Source organism: Anolis carolinensis, chromosome 2 (genome assembly GCF_035594765.1).
Source record: "Anolis carolinensis isolate JA03-04 chromosome 2, rAnoCar3.1.pri, whole genome shotgun sequence".
Classification (NCBI taxonomy): domain Eukaryota; kingdom Metazoa; phylum Chordata; class Lepidosauria; order Squamata; family Dactyloidae; genus Anolis; species Anolis carolinensis.
Genome location: NC_085842.1, coordinates 66,184,089 through 66,209,225, shown reverse-complemented (window position 1 = coordinate 66,209,225; position 25,137 = coordinate 66,184,089). Strand labels below are relative to the sequence as shown.

Genomic DNA, 25,137 nt, shown 5'->3' with positions numbered 1-25,137 from the left:
AGGAACAGGATTTAAAGAGATCCAGATAAACTAGAACACTGGGCAGAAATTAATAAAATGAAATTCAGTAGAGATAAATACAAAATTCTACATTTAGGCCACAAAAACAAATGCATGAGTCTAGGATAGAGATACATGTATCAGCAGTAGTGCATGTGAAAACTACCTTTGGGATATTGTTGCTTATAAGTTGAAAATAAGCAGCTGCATGATGTTGCAGCAAAAAAGGGAAATGTTTTAATAGAAGCATTAATAGAAGTGTAGTTTCCAAGCTGAAGGAATAATAATCCCAGTATAGTGTATTCTGTGCTGAACTCGTCTGGAGTACTGAGTTTAGTTCTGGTTTCCTTCATTTTAGAAAGGGTATAGGCATGTTGAAACAAGTTCTTAGGGCAATGAGAGATAGCGAGAAAATATTTATCAGGAAAGATTAAAGGAGCTGTCCATGTTCATCATGGTGAAGAGAAGACTGACATAAATGCACTCTTTAAATACCTCAAGGACTGACACAGAGAAGGGGTCAAGCCTGTTTTTGGTTGCCCTAGAAGGTAGGACCAGGTGTAATGGTCTGAAGTTACAGAAGAGTAGATTTTAGTTGAACATTAGAAGGAACTTCTTGACAGTAAGAGTAGTTTGACGGTGGAATCCATCTCCGGAAGTTGTCAAAAAGAATCCGGATACCTGTTAGGATGATTTGTCTGAAGATCCAAAATGGAGTAAGAGATTACTCTCAATGACCCATGAGCCACCTTCCAACTCTGATTTTATGACTCAATGCCTCAACCAGGTTTGCCTTCAAGCAGCTTCTAGTTTTTTGCATTAGGCAGGTGAAGCTAGTGTACACTATTTCAAGTTGAGTAAAAGTGATTCATTATACAACAAAATACAAGTAGTTGAATATTTTATATCACTAATGGATGTACGTGATTCTATTGGTACAGGTGACATATCATGTTTTGACTTGACTACTTACACTTCTGACTAATTGAGAAGCAAGCCATTCTGCAAAAGAATAACTATCTTAGCAGTGCCTTCATTGGTTAGTCTCTGTTCCATTAAACACTAGGATTTGTTAAGGCTTGAACTTCATATCCTGTAGCCCACTTAAGGAAACATACAGACTGATTGAGAAATCCCACATTTTGTTCTTATTTTTGACAGGTTTAAAATCAACTGACTGGATAGCTGCTATAAAAAGTATCTGATTACAGAAAACATTCTGGGACAAACTATGTATGGATCTCCAAAATAAAACTGGAAAGAACACACAGTTTGAGATTTTCTGGTTTTGTTTATCATTCTGGATGTGACCTAACATGACTGATTGTAGTAGAACACCCAACAACTATGGATAAACACATACCTAAACATGTAGTGTGGAAAGTTTTACACAGAAAAATATCGCTTTATTCAAGAAAATTTCCCACCCCACATCTTGTGTCACTACATTTGACCAGAATTTGACATTGGCCTTTGTTGTACTCTTCTGTCTCTCATCCCCCCAACATAGCTGAAAGTCAGCCTACATAGAAATCAGAAATAATGTGCAACAGTGGGTTTCAGGGTGCATAGAGACAAAATTTGTTATTGCCTAGGTGTGTTTGCCTACCCCTGTCCTCGATAAGAATTCCTTCCCAGTGCTGCTACTCTGTTGGTAAATGCTTCTTCTTTGGGGTTTCTATGAATCACAAAACTGAATCATACTATGCTTGCACAGGCTCTTATGGAACCTTTACTAAATTCTTTAGTTTCCAATTTTGGCAGTAACCCTGCCTTTCTCCTTCAGCTATAAATTGCCCCCATGCTGGCAGGCTCCTCAGTTCCATGTCTGAGATGGAGGCTGAGTGAAGAGAGAGATATTATTGTTGGAGAAAGGAGCAGAAGCGGGAACACTCAAAGGTGTAGGATTTAGCTGTGAAACGTCTGCATGGGGCATTGAGGATGGTCCAAACAATGTCTGGAAGAGGGGTTACGTCCCAACCCTTCAGGGCGTCAGGTGCAAGGATCGGACACTGGGGTGAAGGATCCTCTCTTGATCCTGAGACAGGAAGTAAGGGGGGTGCAGGAAGCACAGTGTGACTCAGTTGTTGTCCTGGTCAGCTCTGATAGTGAGGACGAGTGGTTGGTGCTGCAGACTAGCAACTTGCACAGCAGAGTGTAGTAGCTGCAGGAGAACCCTTAGCAGTAGCCACCATGTCCCAGCAGGAGGAGCAAGCAGAAGGAGCAAACAACTCTTCAGGGCAGGCTGCTGAAGGGTTAACCGCTCCTTCTCATGTGAAATTTTGCAGAGAGCAAGCTCAATTATGCAGGTCTGCCAGGTTAGATGAGAAACAGGCTATTCACAAGCAACACCTGTGGTTTTATCACAAAAGACTCTTGAGTTCACAGTCTTTTTGCTGGAGGCAACATCTTGCTGGATGATGTTATCATTAACTCGTGTTACTGGCTTTGTTAACGTTGGACCGGAATTGGACTTAAGTGCTTTGGATTCTGTCTTACAATTCGTTATGCTGTTACTTACTGGTTTGTTTGACCTTGAAACATGGATACTGACTTACTGGCACTGGGATTGTGGGTTTAAGCTTTGATTCAAGAATTCTCTGTGTGTGAGTGTGAATGAGTCACATTATAGTTGTATCAATTCACAGATGACCATTTGAAGAAATAATAATAATAATAATAATAATAATAATAATAAAATAATTTATTATGCACTTCTCCTTGTACAGGTAATATGTACATTAAGATTCACCAATAAAATGCAAGTTAGAATTCACAGGTTAATTTTTTTAAATCAAGGAGTAGATGGAAGTCAAATCAAACTACAACATTTTTTCCCTTTTGTGCACCACTTTTTATTATTATTACTTTTTTCTTTCTACTTTTTCTCTTTTTTCTATATCTCTTTTCCTTCTCCTTTCCTCTTCCCCACCCTTTTGATCTTCCTAATTACCCTTTTCTGTACTTTTGTTTTTACTGAAAAAAAAAAATAATTTTGTACTATTATAAAAATTAATATGAAAAAAATTCACAAGTTAAAATTGACTGTATAGGCCTGCCTTCGAGAAGAGATAACTCTTAAATTGTTAAATTTTGACAGCTGGTATAGCTCTAGAATCTCTTCTGGCAGGTCATTCCACAGTCTTCTGGCGGTCGATGAAAAGATCCTCTGGATGACTGTTGCCACTCGGGTTCTGGCCGACTGGAGTATATGCCCCACAGAGGACCTCAGTGTGCAGGGTGGATTGTATGGGAGAATGTGATTCTGTAGGTCAGTGTTTCTCAAAATTTTCTCCTCCAGCTTCCACAATTCCTAACAGCTGGTAAGGTAGCTGAGATTTCTGGGAACTGAAGTCCAAAACACTTGGAAGAGCATAGTTTGAGAAACACTGCTGTAGATAACCTGGACCAAACCACGTAGAAACATAGTTACAGGTGGGCAACATGTCCTTCCTTTTCTAATAGCATTTCTAAATAATCATACCCTTTTTGATGTATCCAGGGGCAAATTATTGGATGACCTATCAGGATAACTGCCTTTCATTTAACTTCAATCATCAACACAGAAAAGGCTCAATCTCGAGCATTTTTGGGTGCACAGGGGCCAGTTTTCATAGCTACAATGTAATTGAGTTTCAGGTTTGTCCTTAAAGAGACAGTACGGCCATGTGATGTATTTAGTGTTTTCAAAAGGTATGACATAATAGCTGAGGGTGTCTATGTTCATGTTGCCAGTCTAGAACCACGGGACTCAGAAAGACATGACTACAAAAATCAATATTGTAATAAGAAAAATGGACAGGAAGGAAGCTACTTTTCCAGTTTTAAAAATAACCCAGATGAGCCAGCTTGGTACAGTTAATAAAGGAAGCACTTACACTCTAAATTGGATTACATAGAATTAGATAAACATCTGATCCCTCTGTAGAATATGTATCTTCCCAATATCCTCATTACTTCTTGAAATATGAGGCTTCAGTATAAAAAAAATCAAAATGGAGATGAGGATTTATCCAGCATTGACAAATAATTTCAGCTTTAGATTTTATACATATACAACATTTGAAATAGATTGTGAACCTACTGATCCTCACCTTTCCCTATTAGTTTCTTGAAATGTTTTCACTGGTGCGAATCTCGGAAAATATTTTCAAACCTTAGCTGCTTAACACTGTCATTTAAGGATTATACTGCTGATGTTTAATTATGAACATATCGCTGCTGTAAAGATATTGCATCAACGTTGATTGTACACTTCTTTAAAAATATAGGGCCATTGTTCCATCATGTACAGGCCTCAATCTTATACTAAAATGTTTAATCCTAGGATTATTCTCAATTTATGGCAGCTCATTGACCAAATAGGAATTTCCTTGCAAAATAGGAGGAGAACTGGGACTGGGATCTTCTTCATGAAAAGCATCTGATCTTTTATTATGTTATATCACTCTTCCTTGCATGTGTTATTTAGGCCAAATATTTAGATGCATATTCATGGAGGTACTGTCAAAGATTATTGGTCGTATTAGCTGTACAATATCTCCAGCATGTGAGATGCTATGAGAATGAGGGTGGTATTAATAATTATTGGTTAGTGGTGCTTGTGGTGTCATACTGATACCAGTTACCAAAATACTGTGCCTGGGTTCTTTACCCACAAGGAAGTTCCTTTACTGTTGTTCCCTTGTGATCTAAGATTCACCTAATAATGAGCCAAGAATGATTCTGAATTCATTTGAAAGAAAAAAGTGTGCACACAATTTTTGTGACAAGGTGAAGGCCAAAAAGTAATTTTACTTAAGCAAAAGAGCCATATGTGCGGCCTTATTTAGTATAAGCATGTCTCATAGCACCAGGCAGAACCTTGTCCTTTATATCAGAATAATACATCTCAAGGTCTCTTTAAAGTTTGTGCTGGTGTCTTTACATTTCACAATGACAGCTTTGTAGGCAGAAGTGTTACTCTGCCAAGCCCCTGGGTTCTCTTCCGATTGCTGTTAAAAAGATCCTTGGGATTTGTGTCTCTAGTTTACTGTTCCTTTTGTACAATTTTTCTCACATCTGTCCAGGAAGAGAAATGTAACTAGTGGTGCTTTCTTCTAAGTCAGTCCCCTGAGAGAGACAGCAGTGTGCCTTTTCCTCATTTGTAGCTTTATTAAAATACACATGGCTTTGCTTATATAGCTGATACCCGAAAGCTATATCTTGTTTTCTTCCCTTCTTCAAAGGGAAGGCATAGATTTTTCTCTTTTGCATAGTTTTGAAACCATGCCTCCTTGCTGCCTGCATTGATCTGTTTCTCTCTCCAGCTCCCTGCTTTTTCTTCCCCTTTGCAGCTAGCCAACTCAGCTGTTCACAGTAGAGCAATGTGGCCATGGACAGCTTCCCTTTTAATAACTACTTGCTGATGTTGGCTATTGATCAAGCAAACAGAGAAATGAGCTACAGCTCAAAGGAGGAAGGCCAGATTATTATTCCTCACTTTTTCCATTTCCTGTCAAGTCAGTATAGGAACATTTATTTATTTATTTATTTATTACAGTATTTGTATCCCGCCCCTCTCACCCAATAGGGAACTCAGGGTGGCTTACAATAAAAGCACATACATAAAAATAATACAATACATTATGAATCAATTAAAATTAAATACACCAAACATTCATAAACCATGCACTTATAAATATACAGATAGGCACATTCCGAGTTTTGGGCTGTGAGTGTTCTGATCTTGACTCTGGCAAGCAGCATTGCCTTCCCAAAGGAATGAATCTCACCACCAACACCCTAACTTCCAGAAAAGAAAAAAAGAAAGAACAGCTATGTACTAAGTATCTGTATGAGAACTGTATCTGTATGAGAAGAATTCAAACGTATAGCCAACTCCTGTAGGGAAAAGGTTCGCAAGGCTAAAGCGCAAAATGAGCTCAGGCTTGCCAGGGACATTAAAAACAACAAAAAAGGCTTTTTAGCTTACGTTGGTAGAAAAAGGAAGAAAAGGGAGGCGATAGGGCCTCTGCAAGGAGAAGATGGGGTGATGGCGACAGGGGACAGGGAAAAGGCAGAACTGCTCAATGCCTTCTTTGCCTCGGTCTTCTCACAAAAAGAAAGCCACCTTCAACCTCAGCAACATGAAATGGACGAAGGATTTGGGGAAATCCAACCCCAAACAGGGAAACAAGTTGTCCAGGAACACCTGGCCACTCTAAACGAATTCAAGTCGCCAGGGCCAGATCAACTACATCCAAGAGTACTGAAGGAACTAGCGGAAGTTATTTCAAAACCACTGGCAATCATATTTGAGAGTTCTTGGAGAACGGGAGAAGTCCCAGCAGATTGGAGGAGGGCAAATGTGGTCCCTATCTTCAAGAAGGGAAAAAAGAATGACCCAAACAATTACCGTCCGGTCAGCCTCACATCGATACCAGGCAAAATTCTGGAAAAGATCATTAAGGAAGTGGTCTGCAAACACTTAGAAACAGATGCAGTCATTGCTAATAGTCAACACGGATTTACCAAAAACAAGTCATGCCAGACTAATCTGATCTCTTTTTTCGACAGAGTTATGAGTTGGGTCGATACAGGGAATACCGTGGATGTAGCCTACCTAGATTTCAGTAAGGCCTTCGACAAAGTCCCTCACAACCTTCTGGCAAACAAACTAGTAAAATGTGGGCTACACAAAACAACAGTTAGGTGGATCTGTAATTGGCTAAGCGAACGAACCCAAAGGGTGCTCACCAATGCGTCGTCTTCATCTTGGAAAGAAGTCACGAGTGGAGTGCCGCAGGGTTCTGTCCTGGGCCCGGTTCTGTTCAACATCTTTCTTAATGACTTAGACGAAGGGTTAGAAGGCACTATCATCAAGTTTGCAGACGACACCAAACTGGGAGGGATAGCCAACACTCCAGAAGAAAGGAGCAGAATTCAAAACGATCTTGACAGACTAGAGAGATGGGCCAAAACTAACAAAATGAAGTTCAACAGGGACAAATGCAAGATACTTCACTTCGGCAGAAAAAATGGAATGCAAAGATACAGAATGGGGGACGCCTGGCTAGACAGCAGTACATGTGGAAAAGATCTTGGAGTCCTCGTGGACAACAAGTTAAACATGAGCCAGCAATGTGATGCGGCTGCTAAGAAAGCCAACGGGATTCTGGCCTGCATCAATAGGGGAATAGCGTCTAGATCCAGGGAAGTCATGCTCCCCCTCTATTCTGCCTTGGTCAGACCACACCTGGAATACTGCGTCCAATTCTGGGCACCACAGTTGAAGGGAGATGTTGACAAGCTGGAAAGCGTCCAGAGGAGGGCAACTAAAATGATCAAAGTTCTGGAGAACAAGCCCTATGAGGAGAGGCTTAAAGAACTGGGCATGTTTAGCCTGCAGAAGAGAAGGCTGAGAGGAGACATGATAGCCATGTACAAATATGTGAGGGGAAGTCATAGGGAGGAAGGGAGCAAGCTTGTTTTCTGCTGCCCTGCAGACTAGGACACGGAACAATGGCTTCAAACTACAGGAAAGGAGATTCCACCTGAACATCAGGAAGAACTTCCTCACAGTGAGAGCTGTTCGGCAGTGGAACTCTCTTCCCCGGACTGTGGTGGAGGCTCCTTCTTTGGAGGCTTTTAAGCAGAGGCTGGATGGCCATCTGTCGGGGGTGCTATGAATGCGATTTCCTGCTTCTTGGCAGGGGGTTGGACTGGATGGCCCATGAGGTCTCTTCCAACTCTACTATTCTATGATTCTATGATTCTATGAACTGGAAGAGACCTCGGAGGGCATCTAGTTCAGTCTCGTACATTATAGAGCATTCACACAGAATGTGGGAATTGCTCTCTTGTTCATCTCTGTGCAGTCATGATAACATGTTGATACTGTGGTTGCTTTTCCTACTAACCTTTTTGTAAATAGAAATTCCTAACTTTTATAAGTCCCAGTAGAGACTTTCTATAATTTAAAATGGAAGGTTTGTGAATTGAAACTCAGTCTTTGACAAACTTTTGCTTTAGTAATTTCTCTTAAGTCTCTGGTTAATGAACCAGTCCAAATAAAATATACACAAACTACTGCAAAGCAGATCCCCATATAATTCTGATTTTATTGTCTTATAAACTTGTTGTTGGCAGACCATTTCTCACTGTTTTTGTCAGGATAAAATAACACACTAAAATTAGGATGTGCCCAGATTGATTATTTATTCAATTGTATTTGGTAATACAGGCCTTTCTTAAACAGTTATCTGGATTTATTTTTATTTATCTTAAATGAAACTATTTGAAGGCATACAAGTGATAGCAGTAGAGCAAAATGTATGTCTGGTGCTTGAAAAATTGCCTTTTAAAACAGCCTTCTCTACCGTGTTTTCCCAAAAATAAGACAGTGACTTATATTAAATTTTGCTCCCAAAGATGCGCTAGGTCTTATTTTCAGGGGATGTCTTATATTTCCATGAAGAAGAATTCACATTTATTGTTGAACAAAAAAATGAACATTTAATATATACTGTACAGTAGTTGTCATCACAAGCCAGCATAACCAGTCAAACTGTGAATCCTATCAAGAATTTCTTGTTACTACCATTATTTCCATGTATAATACTCTATGGTATGTACATTTACCAATCCTGCATGCTCTGGTGTTCTGTTCAGCAGGCATGCTTCCAAACAAAAACTTTGCTAGGTCTTACTTTCAGGGGAGGCCTTATATTTAGCAATTCAGCAAAACCTCTACTAGGCTTTATTTTCTGGGGATGTCTTGTTTTAGGGGGAAAACAGGGTAGTTAACTATTAAATAGAAGGCTGATATTATCAGTAGGATATTTTTTAAAATTTCATTTAATACTCTGTTTTCAAAAACTATTAATGATCTTATAAATGACCTAAATTAAATGTTACCCACTGTAATAAAATTATTGCATTTCCTGCACAAAGCAGTAGGAGTGGTAGCATTATTATCTCAAAAGTAACATGTTGAGTGCTGCTTGTTATTTCCATGCTGCCTCACTCCATTGAGGTGTTGTGAATCAACAGATCCAATAACTGTCAGCGTTGTGCATGGTTAGCACCAAAAGGACATCGGAAATGTATTTTAGGTTTATGTAACACAGTTTACTACTAGAAAATTTGCATACTTGCTTATTAGCTAACACTGTGTATTATATGTATTGTATGTCAATGATTTATGGTGGCTTTCTTTCCATTTCACTATGACGTTATTGCAATGAGTGCTGTTTGTGTGTTTTTTCCAATCAAAAGGGCATAACATAATACCTATGGTGTGTGAAGTTTTAAAGACTAAGCCAGCAGTCTTTTCCATGCATTGTCTCAGTAATCAATCAGAGTAGAGACTGCAGTCAAGAAATCAGAAGAAGGCTAGGACTTGGAAGTGCAGCTATTAAGGTACTCGCCAAGATCCTGAAATGTGAAGATATGTGATTGAATACTGAAGTTAGAATTGTCCATGTCATTGTATTTCTCATTTCTATGTATGGTCGTATAAGGTGGTTAGTGAATAAACTGATAGGAGGAAAATTAATTCATTTGAAAGTGATGTTAGAGAAGAGTTCTATGGATACCGTGGACTGTTAATAAGACAAATAAATTGATGCTAAAGCAAATCAAATCTGAATTTCTCCCTATATGCCATACTTTGGACACATCATGAGAAGAGATGGCTTCACTAGAAAAAATAGCCATGTTTGGTAAGGTGGAAGGCAATAGGAAGAGAGGAAGAGTGCATTGCAGATGGATAGACTCAATTGAGGAAGCCACTGTCTTGAATCTGCAACACTTGAGCAGGGCTTTTAACTTGGTAGAGTGACTTTTAATAAACTCTGTTTTGCTCTCTTATTGGCGTCTGACTTTTGACATCAGAAGTCAGATTTGTATGAGGAGTAATGGGATTCTAGTGGAGAAAAAAGGTTCTTTAATTTAAAAAAAATACTGTTCTTCAACTTTTCAGCTTTCAAAATATGGAGTGGGGGTAGAGACACATGGCTATGTATATTATTTGCTTCTCTTATTAATGATTATATGTTGTGGTTCACCTTCTCCATATTTAAAGGATGATTAATAAACATAATAAATAAAGTGATTAATAAAATATATACGTTTATTATTACAGTATCTAAATCTATGATGGGCAAACTATCTTTTGCATTATCTAACAATAATTATATTTGCATCAAACAGACTGTGATTGAGGCAACTTCCTCACCTGACAAACTCTCTCTGGTGTTGCCCTCACTCTGTTTCCATTGGATTTGAAACAGTAAAGAAAATGCTAACCAGTAGCAATGGCAAGTACGATTTCTCTTTCTGGCAGGGCCATATGATCTGGGGGAAGCAGCATGGTTTTTTTTGGTTTTGTTTTTTTTACAAAATGAGTAGGTGTAGTTTTGTGTAAACTTTGCAGTCCTAGTATCAAAGCCAGCTTTAATTTTAACCAAAATAAACAATGGATAGCTGAAAGGATGATAAAGCTTCATGTTTCCACAGGGTTACAGAGTAGAAAGCAAATGAAAGCCTCTTTCTGTATTTTGTGTTGCTTATTAGCTAGTGAGGAGGCCTTTCAAGCTGTTTTTGATGCTTGCTTGAATATGGTGTATTAGATAGAGTAGGTGAGCCAAATCCCTAGCCCACATGTTGAGATTGTCTTGTTTCTAATTTGGCATACGGTGTTTGGAATAAAACTATTGCAAGTCTCTCTTGCTTTCCCTTAAATTGAGAGAGACAAGGAAGAGGCAGAGTATTATTTGTGCTTAATCTAACATCCCCAAAGGAAAGGAAATGGCTTGGTTGAAAAGCACATTTTTCAGAGTCTTGTCATATCTGTAACTGGCCCATTGCCTTAAATATGTAAATTGCACGCACAGCACATGCCTGCAGTACGTCTTTGGATCTGTCAGCACACACTATAAGATCCCATTTATCTAGAAGAATGCTTTTCTGAAAGGTATGATTATTCTAGACTGCTGAACAAGTTCTCCTATGTGACTGGCATTTAAACAACCATGGTGTTTTGTACAATGGCACTTAGAGAAGTACTCTGCAGGAGTGATTCCCCCCCCCCCATCATTGAAGGGTGGGGGAATGGAAAAGTGGCTGGGGGATGGAGCATAGTGAGGATCACACTACCATCACATAGCTTTTGAAGCAGCACAAAAGCCTGAATCGGCCATAGTCACAAGATTCCCAGCAGTGTCTACAAAAATGAAGGTAATTTTATGAGGAATGGACAAAGGTACTTTGAAGGAGAAGTGTGGAGGACCTTTGGACCAGTGATTACATTTCATTTTTATCCATTTTATCATTGGAGAAATCACAAATATCACAAAAGTGTCTTGATTCACTTCTGTAGTCATGCCTCTGGAAAGTGATACCAAATATATCATCGGTACCATTACACAGTAACTGTTTGGGTCTATTCTGGAGTCATTCTACACATTTTTCTCAAGTGGTGACTGTGTGGCAATGCCATGGAAATGCCATATTGTCTGGGGCAAATCACTTCTGCTCACTGTGCTCACCATGGAGGGAAATATTAGTTGCCATAGCAGAGCTGTTGTAGCCAGACTTTATTTTGCTCATAAAATAGAAGTGCATAGCCTTCTTTAATTAGCGACATTCTCTTGTTTTTTGTCCCTTCAAACTTGCATGCTGATTACAACGTTTCTTGTTGCCATTTAAGAACACTATTTTTTTTTGTGAAAAGACCTCAGTGCTTTTTCTCCTGGTGTTTTTGATTGATGCAGGGAAGGAGGGATGATACAATATTAGAGCTCTAAACAGTATCTTCCTGCAACTAATGTCTAGAGCAGCTTGTCTGGAATGTTTTTTTCTTTTTTTCTAGGAGATAGATATGGTAACATTCCCTGAATATGTATTGTTTATGTATTGTACAATCACTTCCATGCATATATAACTTAGGAAGGGGAGCCTTCTTGTGTAAAGACATAAGAATTCATAAAGAATTCAGACATAATTAATTCTTCCATCCTTCAATATCAGGCTAAAGTAGAGGGAGACATAGAAAAGCCCTTCTTTTATTGGATTTGCTGAAGACTCTTCTGCTCTTTGAATTCTTTTCGTTCCAGTTCATCTTTATAAACTCTATTCCACTTTTAGGAATTCGTGCTTAGGCTTTTCATTTTGAGTTGCATTGTTTTTAAATTATTATCTTGTTTTTATTGACTTTGTGTACTTTTTCCTGGATCCCTTTTTGGCAGAAATGGAAGATAAACATGCTTCAGATAAATAAAATAGATAACTATTTCAAAGGCTTTGAACTAAATGAGTTAAAAACCTCTGACCATGTCTTCAGCACTGTAGAAATGGACAAAGGAGCTGGAATTATGAAATAAGGGATATCTGTCTGGCTTTTGGTAATAAACAAGGACAATAAGCAAGGTAATCGCTGCTTAAGGATGACCATAATCCAAAGAATTGGGATTCCTGGATTGTAAATTTACATTTCCAGAACCAATAAACTGGTAAATTGCTAGATAAAGCAATGTTTCTCTGTGAGATAAAACATAAATTACTGTGTATTAGTTATAAATATTAATAATTAGATATAATAATAGTATATATAGGCTGGAGTCTATTCCTTGCTTAGATTAGAATATGCCTAAATCCATCAGAAACAATTTACTTAACCATACTTTCTGTTTTATTTCTTTTTTTAAATAATTTTATTAGTGCATTTTCTTAATTGTGATAGGTGTGAGAATAAACATAAAAATAAAAGACATAGACATTACATTGTGACTATACACAGTGACAAAAACAACGATTTCTAAGATAAGAAAAGGGAGAAGAAAGAAAAAATTAAATAAAAGTAAAATAAAAAGTAAATATAAAAAATAAAAATAAAATTATAAAAGACAGAAAAAAGTGTATGCATAAAATTTTATGTATACACTTTGTGTTCTGTTTCTATGTATAATGCTTGATTTCACAGTCCAGGATGAATTGAGAAACATAAAACATGTTTGTTATATTTAAATTTAATCTCACACTTTTTTAAAGTTACAGCGTAGGTTGCGAAAAGCATCCAGGTTTTTTGTTTGTTTGTTTGTTTGTTTTATTGTGAATTACACTGATTTTATCTGATCAGTCAAAAATAATTTTGGTTCCTGAATGTTTTAGAGATAAAGCAATCATGTTGCAAGGCTACTTTCTACTCACCAAGCAAGTAGAATAGAGGTACTATAATAAAAGTGACAGGGTGAAGAGAAAGGGAGTGTTTCATTTTCCTTTTAACAGTTGGAAATTTTCATGATGTTTAAGTTGTATTGAAGTAACACAATAATAAATAGAAAAATACATCACCAATAGAGTATTTTATAGTTTAAATAATTTATAAATAATTTTTGCAAATTTCAAATCTTGCATAATGTTCTTAACTTTGAAACAATAGAGAATGCTTTTTTAAAAAATGCATGCAGTGTTAATGTGATAATTGTAGTTTTTTGTAGATAATTGTAGTACTGTGTGCATGTTTCATAGCATTGCATCGTAAACACCATAGAGGACACAGCTGATGTGCTGGCAATCTTTTGCTATGAATTGAAATCAAAATTACATAGTAACTGACTCACAGGGGAGAGGGAGGGTAAGGGTAAAGCCAGGCGGGTTGTTAACTGAGACACATGCTCTGAATGTCTCAATTGTTCAGTTTTAGCTGACATCATTGAGTTGATGTCACAAGTATAATAGTCACAAACTCTCTCATCACTGTTTTCTGTTCTGTGGAGAAGTCTGCTCAGTTTGATATTAGAATTTTGGAAGCAAAAGTGACATTTCAATAAAAACTGATGGGTAGCTCAGTGTATCATAAGAAGCTTTGTCTCTGGTCAAAGATGCTGCAGTATAACCTCCTTATACACAGATTTGATGTTCATGGTTTCACTTATCTGTGCTAAAAAATTGCCCTCTGCCTTGTGACTGTGGACCTCTCTAGCCCTTCAGTGCAATTTTATGGTTTGATTAAAATGGAGGGTTTGCTATTATCCATGCATTGAGGTATCAGGGGAGGGGGGTGGAATCTTAGAATGTATCCCCCAATAGATACAGAAGTCAAACAATATAATTTTAAATGGGATTTTATTTGTGGTGAATGGTTTTTAGAACATAGATTATATTTATGATCACTTCCATATGTATTAACCACTATTGGTATAGAGCAGGGCTTCTTAAACATTTCCACTTGCAACTTATTTTGGCCTGAAATTTTTTTATGTGACCCTGGGTATATAGGTATATAAAATGGGTGTAAAAACCAAACATTTACTGATAAGAAATCAGCATTCGCAAGGCTTGCTGAGTAGGCTGTTTTTTCTTTTTATGAAGTACAGCTGAAGCATTTTCTGCAAAGTCCACTGTAAACCCTGCACAACAAATTTGTGTAAATTTCTAAAATGGTCACTAGGTGACAGTTTAAGAAGCAGTGGTATAGCGAATAAGCAAGTCCTCAGACCCCTAAGAGATCATTAATGAAGAAAACATAATTTCAATTCCTGTTTTGAGTATTACATTTGAGGTCATTCGGTAGACCTATCCCATCAATTTTAAAGTATGAATTTTAAATGTATATTCCACTTTGCTGTGGCTTTTTGGATTCAGTTGTTGGCCAGGTGGAATAGTAGTGAATAGCCTTGCAGCCACAAAGCCTGGCCGTTTTCCTCCTTCGGTGTGGCAGGTATGCATGCTGTTATTAGTCACCTTGATTAGCATGTAATGCCCTTGCAGCTTCCAAGCCTGGCTGCTTCCTCCCTGGGGGAATCCTTTGTTTGGAGGTGTTAGCTGGCCCTGATTGTTTTCTTTCTTGAATTCCCTTGTTTTCTGATGGTTCCCCTTTTATTTGTTCTCCTGATTGTATACATTATATTGTTTTGTATTTTTTTTCCTGATTGTTTCCTGTGTGGAATTTCCCTGTGTTCATAGTGTTGTTGTTTATGTAATGTCCTGGTTTTATTGGTTTTTAATACTGGGCCCTTGGTTTTGTTCATTTGCCAACGTTTGTTGGATGGTGTTACCTGGCCCTGTTTTCCCTGTGTGCATAGTGTTGGTGTGTTTTCACTGTCTTGTTGTAGATTATAGCAATATTTGGAGCATGTTGTTGTTGTGTTTGATTGGTTTTCCCTTGCTAGGAACCAGACATGCATGCTGCAATGTGCCACCTTGTTTATTATTTAATGGGCTTTTAGCGTGATAGGCTGGCTGCTTCCTGGGTGGTGGATAGAAGGTGTTAGCTGCCACTATGCTGCAGTATTCCTATACTATTAGAATTGCTATATTACATTATTACTATATAATATTATATTATTAGTATTATACTGTATTTACATTATAATATTATTCTCAATATTATATGCATACAGTATATTATATTATATTGCAGTATAGTCATATAATATAATATACAGTAGAGTCTCACTTATCCAACACTTGCTTATCCAACGTTCTGGATTATACAACGCATTTTTGTAGTCAATGTTTTTAATATATTGTGATATTTTGGTGCTAAATTCATAAATACAGTAATTACAACATAGCATTACTGCGTATTGAACTGCTTTTTCTGCCAAATTTGTTGTCTAACATGATGTTTTGGTGCTTCATTTGTAAAATCATAACCTAATTTGATGTTTAATAGGCTTTTCCTTAATGCCTCCTTATTATCCAACATATTTGTTTATCCAACATTCTGCCGGCCCGTTTATGTTGGATAAGTGAGACTCTACTGTATTGTATGTATATATATGTAAACCTCCCTGAGTCCCCTTCACAAATAAATAAATAAATATTAGCATAGCACAATATTGGTATTATATATCACTATATTGTACTATACCACTATACTGCAATATTGCTATACTATTAGAATTACCAATATTACATTGTTATTATATATTATTATATTATTAGTATTATACTGTATTACAGTATAACATTATTCTCAATATTATATGTATACAATATTATTAGCATAACACAATATTAGTATTATCTATGACTATATATTGAACTACACCACTATACTGCAATATTGCTATACTATTAGAATTACCCATATTACATTGTTATTATATATTATTATATTATTAGTATTATACAGTATTACAGTATAACATTATTCTCAATATTATATGTATACAATATTATTAGCATAACACAATATTAGTATTATCTATGACTATATATTGAACTACACCACTAAACTGCAATATTGCTATACTTCTCGAACGGGGCACACACACTCCAGATTACTGTGACAACAACCAACCAATCCGGAACCATAATAGGGCTGAAAAAAGGAAGGAACGACGCTTCTAAGCAGAAACCTCACCTTTAAAAAGTGAGAGGTCCCTTTAAACCAGGAAGAGGCGAATGACAGCCCAGGCCAAGCCACAGTGAGGAGAAAAGGGGGCGGCTGACGGCAAAGAAGACCAAGAAGGCAAGGGGCCTGCTGCTCTTTCTCCCTGCCTCTCCTGCCGCCTCAGCCTCTCCCTCAAGCCTCGGGCCCCTCTGGCCTCACATGTCCTATCACCGCCTTCCTTCTTTCCTCCTCCTTCCTGGCGGCAGCGATGAAGGTCGCTGGCTCATCCCGCAGGCCTTCCGGGCTGGAGAAGCTGGAGCAAAGAGGCCCGAGAGGGTCCTTCAGCCGGACGCCGCCATTACCGGCCAAGAACCGACACACAGGCGCCGTTGATTTGGGGAGGGGGAAGGGGGCAGGTGCCGCAGCACGCGGCAGGGCGGGAAGCGCTCTACAAGTCTCGCGAGATCCCCTCAGGGAAGTCCCTGACCTTCATTGACATTGGTTTTCCAAGGGTGGGGGCTCCTCCGCGCATACACACAGTACAGTTTTCCTTTTTTTGGGGGGGGGGGGCGGTTTGAGTGACTTCCAGTTTGAATTGTTTTTTGGTTTTGATGTCTAAACACAGCGGGGATGACCATGTCTTTTGTGGCCAAGTTTCAAGGGTTTTGAGTGTTTAGTTTTGCTGTGTACTTTAAGGCAGAAACGGTCAGAACATTTATATATATATACTAGCTGTGCCCGGCCACGCGTTGCTGTGGCGAAGTCTGGTGGTATGGGAAATAAAGTATTGAGGAATTGGTGGTAGTTAAGGTCAAGGGTAAAGGTTTTCCCCAGTCATTAAGTCCAGTCGTGTCTGACTCTGGGGGTTGGGGCTCATCTCCATTTCTAAGCCGAAGAGCCGGCGTTGTCCGTAGACTCCTCCAAGGTCATGTGGGATGACTACATGGAGCGGCGTTACCTTCCCGCCGGAGCAGTACCTATTGATGCACTCACATTTGCATGTTTTCGAACTTCTGGGTTGGCAGAAGCTGGAGCTAACAGTGGGGGCTCTCTCTGCTCCCCCAATTCAAACCTGCGGCCTTTCAGTCCAGAAGTTCAGCAGCTCAGCGCTTTAACACGCTGCACCATCAGGGGATATTATTTCCTAAAGGTTGTGAATATACAATATTTCTGATTGGTTTTTTTTTGTTTGTTGGAGGCAAGTATGAATGCTGCAATTAGGAAAAATGATTAGGATGTAATGGCCTTGCAGCTTTAAAGCCTGGCTGTTTCCTCCCTGAGTGAAATTTTTGTTGGGAGGTGTTAGCTGGTCCGGATTGTTTCCTGTCTGGAATTCCCTTGTTTTCAGAGTGGTGTTGTTTGAGATATTTTATGTGCTTCTACTGTCTGGCCCTGAGAAAACAGAGGATTTGCCAAACTTTGATGATGGGAATATTTTGTTGGGAGGTGTTAGCTGGCCCTGATTGTTTCCTGTGTGGAATTCCCCTCTTTATTTACTGTCCTGGTTTTAGAGATTATATTGTTCTGCATTATTCTATCCCAGTAATTATTTCATATTAAAGAAGAATCTCACTTATCCAACATTCGCTTATACAATGTTCTGGATTATCCAACGCAGTCTGCCTTTTCATAATCAATGTTTTTGTAGTCAGTGTTTTAAATTCATTGTGATATTTTAGTGGTAAATTTGTAAATACAGTACAGTAGAGTCTCACTTATCCAACATAAACGGGCCGGCAGAACGTTGGATAAGCAAATATGTTGGATAATAAGGAGGGATTAAGGATAAGCCTATTAAACATCAAATTAAGTTATGATTTCACAAATTAAGGACCAAAACATCATGTTAGACAACAAATTTGGAAGAAAAAGTAATTCAATACACAGTAATTCTATGTAGAAATTACTGGATTTATGAATTTAGCACCAAAATATCACGATATATTGAAAGCATTGACTACAAAAATGCGTTGGATAATCCAGAACGTTGGATAAGCGAGTGTTGGATAAGTGAGACTCTACTGTAAATACTACATAGCATTACTGCACATGGAACTACTTTTTCTGTCAAATTTGTTGTATAATATGATGTTTTGGTGCTTAATTTGTATAACGATGACCTAATTTGATGTTTAATTGGCTTTTCCTGAATCCCTTCTTATTATCCAACATATTCACTTATCTTGCCGGCCTGTTTACGTTGGATAAGTGAGACTCTACTGTATATTTCTAATCTTATATTATCTGCTCAGAACTGGATTATCTGAGGCCCCTTCTTCACAGCTGTATAAAATGCACACTGAAGTGGATTATATGGCAGTGTGGAGTCAAGATAATCCAGTGCAAAGCAGATAATATAAGATTATAAATGGGTTATATAGCTGTGTGGAAGGGCCTTGAGTCCACACTGCCATATAATCCAGTTAAAATCAGATAATCTGTGGAAGAAGTCTAAGTGAGGCCTAAATCAGCCTGTCCCCTAACTGAAACCTGGCTGTCCCTTGGCTGGTTGCTAGGCAACCAAGTGGGCAGAGATTAGCCCTCTAAACTGGCAGCCATTGGATAAAAAAATTATTGCTCTCCCTCTAATTAGGACTTTATTTTTCTTTTCTTTTTGTTGTATCAACCTTGAGGCGTGGATGATGGGTTGTGTTGTCAAATTTTGAGGTTGGGGGGCCTGTACTTTTGTTGTTTTGTGAATTGCTGTGATGCCATCACTCTTTTATATATATATATATATATATATATATATATGTGTGTGTATTGTGTTTCACTCTTTGTACTATATGTTTTAATATATGTATTTTATGGTACTGTATTGTGTTTTAGCTGGATGTTTTAGCTGTTTTGTACCCTGCTTCAGTCCATGAGGAGAGGTGGGTAACAAATACCTTTTTATTATTGTTATTAGCTCGAGTTTTTCATAAAATGTCTGTTCAGCCAGTTATGTTGATTCAAGGGCATGCATGGAAAATGATTAGTGAACTGGAATAAGAGAAAGAAGCCATCCCCTTTTCCTAGAAACAAGCAGATGCAGTAGAAGGAAGGGAGTAAACTTAAAATGGTTACAATTTGCAGTGAATGGTAGAAGAGTCAGTGTTGCAATTTGAATGTGAAATTGATCTGAAGAACTGCTTTGTGCCTCTGAAGTTTTGCCATTGATCTTTATGTAATGGATTACTGGGACTCCAGGGCCTAGGATGGCTGAATGGAGCTGTGATGTATCCTCCATTGCTTTCGAACAAATGTCTTTCTATTCTCACAATAAATCTTTCACAGACAGAATCCGTTTTGTGTATTTCAAAAAATACCTTGAGTTTTTTGTGCTTGTTGTTAAAGAAACTTTTAGTAAAATATCTATAAGAACGGAATGGGAGGATTGATTTCTCTTGGAGCAGAGGCTTGGATTGCTCAACATAATACCGAGTTCTAAAAGCATATCTGAAATGGACTTAAGATTTCTACGTTTGTCAATTTCATATTGTCATTTTGAACTTTGGTGGGAAGATTAGATGGAAAGTGCTTAACAGAAGTATCTTGTGTTCCTTTAGGTGCTGGAACAAGATGTGGTTCTTCAATCCATTGACAGAGCTATTGAGGCCATTCATAATGTGGCAATGAAGAATGGGGGGAAATACAATTTAGAACAAAGAGATGTCCTTCAGTAAGTATAGCAACCAAGAAATAATGAAGACACATAATCTGAATACAAATTTAATTGAAGGCATGCACTTACCATTCAAGGCCAAACACTGTGTTATGAGAGGCAATGAGACAGGCCCACTCTGTCACTTTCCTTTCTTCTCTCATCCTCACACCAAACAATTTATGATGTGATGTCACTAAGTTCAGCATTTCTCCTCTTCCTCCACCTTGTATTTTTGGCTGGTATGAATGGGGAGAGTTAGACACACAGCTTGCATTGTTTTCTGTTATATATTACATGGAGGGCACTTCCAGAGAGAACTAAAGTCTACACTGTAGCAGATTTAACAAATCCGCTTCTTTGCAGATGTCAGTCCCCACTTCCTCCAAAAAAAACTTTAACCTTTAGGGTGAAATTTGGGGCTTGGGGAGAGGAGGTGGGCGCCATCCTGCACCTTTGGGCTCCAGGAGCCCAAAGGATGAGAGATGGCAATGGGGACTCATCCCCAGGTAGTCCCAGGACTACCCCGGTAGTGAGTCCCCACAGGCCCAATACCTCATTAGACCTTTCAGGAAGGCCCAGATCTAATGGGGTATCTAATTCGGAACTAACCAAGGAAATCTTGATGTGTTCCAAATTAATTTGTTTTTACTGGATGCGCTAAAACAGGTCCCGGGATATGGGCCTGTCTGGATGGGCCTGGAGATGAATGAAGAGATGTGAATTGGTGGTACCTCTATGTTAACTTTTATAACATATAATTTGGCTCATAGAATTCCACCATGTCCAACAGATCGACTTACTCTAGGTATGGTGTGATATTTCAGAATTGATCAAACTGTGCTTCCAGACTGAAATATGAAAGTTTAATCAAAAAGCTAAATTCACAGAGATTGAAAAAAAAATGATATATTTAGAGGACTCACAAAGACGCAATAATGTAATAGTGAAGTATTTTCCAGAGAAAGAAAGAAAAGAACAAAGAGTTAATTTAAAGGAAGAAATACTGAAATGGCTACAGGACATTGCTCCAGCACAACAATGGATAAAAGAAGACCTAGAAAGAGTTCACATATTATCAGATGGAGGAGGGAAAATCATACCCAGGGAGATACAATAATAAAGATAACACAATATGACAAGAAGGAGCAACTGATGTACTTTTTTAGGAAAAATCCAAACAAACTGGAACATGGAGGTGTCAAACTGCAAGCATTTAATGACTTCTGCACACAAACAAAGGTATGGAGACAAACAATGAAAATATGCACTATTCTTCTTCTGAAGAAAGGAATTAGGTATTCCTGGGGATACCCAAGTCTGCCTGAGATTTCAGTGGGCTGGAAGAAGATACAAGATCGACTCGGTTGAACAAGGTCTTCAACTACTAAGGGAACTAGGAATCCATGAGGATAGAAAAGACTGAGCAATGAAACATCTTGAGGAAAAGAAATATTAGAAGTGGTACAGGGAGAGTAAAAGAAAGAACTATTTGAAGAGGATGAGGCAAGGGATTGGAAAGAAGAAGAAGAAAAGTAGAAGACAGATAGAAGAATCCATAGATCAAGTTAAAGAAGAATTTGACATTTTGTTATATGAGCACTTGGGGGGAGGGAGAACAGCGGGTCTGGGATTACCACTCCACCGCTCTCCACAAGTTGGCCAATGGGGCCAGGGTTGGGGCGTAGTGTCTCAGAAGTGGAAAGGAAGAAAGAAGAAAGGGGGAGGGTAAGGGGACAAGGGGGAAAATGGGATGGGGACTTTGGGGGTGGAATGCACATAAGAGAGCCAGTAACAGAAATTAATATTGAATAATATTAATAATATCTCTACGCGGATGACACCCAACTCTACTACTCTTTTCCACCAAAATCCAAGGAAGCCCCTCGGATACTGGATCAGTGTCTGGCCGCTGTGTTGGCCTGGATGAGGGCGAACAAGCTGAGACTTAATCCTGATAAGACAGAGGTCCTCCAGGTCAGTCGAAAGTCCGATCGGGGTATTGGGTGGCAACCTGTGCTTGACGGGGTCACACTCCCCCTGAAGGCGCTGGTCCGCAGCTTGGGGGTCCTCCTGGATTCGGGGCTGACGCTTGAAGCTCAGGTGTCGGCTGTGGCCGGGAGGGCCTAGCACAATTAAAACTTGTGCGCCAGCTGCGACCATACCTCGAGAAGTCTGATCTGACCATGGTGGTCCACGCCTTAGTTACCTCTAGACTGGATTATTGCAATGCGCTCTACGTGGGGCTGCCTTTGAAGACGGTCCGAAAACTGCAATTAGTTCAACGCATGGCAGCCAGGTTTCTAACTGGAGCAAATTACAGGGCACGTTCCACGCCTCTGTTTAAGGAGCTCCACTGGCTGCCGCTTGCTTTCCGAGCCCAATTCAAGGTGCAGGTTCTTACCTACAAAGCCCTAAACGGTTTGGGACCCGCCTACCTTAGAGACCGCATTTCCCCCTATGAACCCGCACGATCTCTTCGCTCATCGGGGGAGGCCCTCCTCTCGCTCCCACCACCCTCGCAGGCGCGGTTGGTGGGGACGAGAGAGAGGGCCTTCTCTGTCATGGCCCCCCAGCTTTGGAACCTGCTCCCTAGGGAGATTAGGCTGGCCCCCACCCTCCTCTCCTTCCGGAAGAATCTGAAAACCTGGCTTTTCTGGAAAGCCTTTGATGAGTGAATTTTGTTGGTTTAAGATGCCTGCCTATGTAATAATAGACCCACTGATCTGCCCTTTTATTGTCACTATTGTCATTTATAGTACTTCATTGACTATGTCAATTATGTAACTATCTCCTCCCGATTTGACACATTCACCTTTCAGCCCAGACTTGTGTTTGATATACCTGTTTTTTACATTTCATCTTGTAAGATTGTCCTTTTCGATTGTTTTACCGATATTGTTGATTTATTGTTGTAAATTTGTGTTTTTGTTTAGATTTTATATTGTGATGTTGGGCAAGGCCCCATGTGAGCCGCCCTTCGGGGAGATGGGGCGGGGTACAAGAATAAATTATTATTATTATTATTATTATTATTGTTATTATAATGTCTAGTAAACTAAAAATAGTGACACTGAATGTTAGAGGTCTGGGAACAATATGTAAAACTAAAAGAATTGGAAATGTATTGAAAAAGGAACAAGCACATATTATTTTTTTACAAGAAACTCACCAGAAAAGGGGAGGTTTGAATGAAATAAAGGCAAATTGGATTAAAGAATATGAAACAGCATATGGAAGTTCCAAGTCAAGGGGGTAGCAGTAATTACAACAAACAAATGTAATTTTGAAATTAAGAGTGTAAAAAAGGATGATGAGGGGAGATATATTATTATAGAAGGGGAAAGAATTGGCAGCAACATTTTGTGATTGAGGGAGGGGACTTTAATATGCCTATGGATAGGATGAAGGATAAGTCAAATCCAACAGTAAAGGATAAAAATAATAACATAACTGAATTAAATAGAATTATGAATAAATGGGGACTAAAAGATTCATGGAGACTATTAAAGGGAGATGAAAGAAAATATATATACTATTCAGCAGTACATAAAACATATACCAGAATAGATTACCTTTTTTATCTTGAAAAATATAGTAGATAAATTATTCAATTCTGAAATAGTAATAAGAATATCAGACCATGTAATAGTAAATTTAGAAATTATAAACAAGATTATGAACAAACAAGAAGATGGAGATTAAATTCCAATATATTAAATTATGAGGAAATTATTAGAAGAATAGGATTAAATTGGCAAGAAAAATGGGATATAAATGACAATAATGTATCAAGAAATATATTATGGGACACTATGAAGGCAGTGGCAAGAGGATTATGCATAAAAGAAACCTATAATCTCAAAAAGAGACAAGAAGAAAGGAAAAACAAATTGGAAAAGGACATAGAAAAATTAGAAAAACAATATATAATAGAACAACACAAATATATAATGAATTGAGAGCAAAGAAAGAAGAACTAGGTAAGATAGAAATAGATGAGGTTCAAAAGAACTTAAGAATTAAGAAAACACATGGAGGGGAAGTTAAAGGATTATAATAATTTGCGATTATCATGGTTCGGCAGAATAGCCCTAGTAAAAATGAAAGTCTTACCCAAAATAAATTTCTTGTTCAGAATGATACCATTAATGATTTCAGAAAAGGAAATAAATAAATGGCAACAAATGATAAACAAATATCGCAATAATGGTAAAACGAACAGATTAAACAAACAAATTTGGTACAACCCCCAAAAAGAAGGAGGATTGAGCCTTTCGAATATAAAAAAATATTATGAGGCAAACCAATTAAGATATGTAGTAAGATATGTAGAGAAGATGATGGATGGAGAAGGTTTGGAATGGATGGAATCAGGGAATAAGGCAGTTGAGTGGAGAAAGGATAACACATTCTTTAAGGAAATCTCAAAGAAAGATAAAACAAATTGGAAATATATCATTAAGAAATATAATGGAAATATGGAGTAAATATAAAGGACAATTAATTAATAAGAATTCAGTTTTAACACCAATAATAATGGAAAAAGACTTCCCAAAGGAACTTAAAGGAACACTAGATAAAGAATTAGAAAAGGGGAACTAAAAAGGTAGGAAATTGGATAGAACAAAAAATGGAAAAGGTAAAAATGAGAGAAAAATTGAGAGGAATAAATATTTATTGGATTCATTGGATTTAATTAGAAAAATGGAATGAAAACTGGTGGGCCCGAAATAAAACTGGAAAACAAATAACGCAATTTGAGGAATTAATAAGAAAAGCATTAAAAAGAGAAAATAGTGAGCCATTAAAAGGAACAACAAGTAAAATATATAAAATACTAATTAAAGACATAGAAAAAAAGAAAAGATTAACATTAAAGGAATCATGGGAGGAGGAATTAGGAACAAAGATAATGGAAAAAGAATGAGAGGAGATATGGAAAACAAGACAATTAAAAAACATGACAATTAGAATAAAAGAAAATTATTATAAACTAATTTGGAAGTGGTATTTAATACCAAGAAGGTTAAATATTATGAATAAGAATAATAATGAAAAATGCTGGCGAGGGTGCCAGGAAATTGGAACCTACATGCATATGTGGTGGGATTGTAAACATGTAAAAGGTTTTTGGGAATTGGTCATAAGGGAAATAGAAAATATT

The 25,137-nt window shown here is 38.0% G+C and overlaps 1 protein-coding gene across 4 annotated transcripts in view; it reads left to right on the top strand.

Moving 5' to 3' along the window:
- The window catches only part of nckipsd (NCK interacting protein with SH3 domain), a 136,350-nt gene that overhangs the window by 42,551 nt on the left and 68,662 nt on the right, over positions 1-25,137 (top strand). For 3 of the 4 annotated variants that reach the window (XM_062969837.1, XM_008105283.3, XM_003217721.4), the window contains exon 2: positions 19,876-19,988. In XM_062969837.1, coding sequence (XP_062825907.1) covers positions 19,876-19,988 — 113 coding nt within the window. Of the gene's footprint in view, positions 1-11,199; positions 11,221-19,875; positions 19,989-25,137 lie in introns of those variants that run through there. The other variant, XM_008105284.3, reaches the window with a different exon arrangement.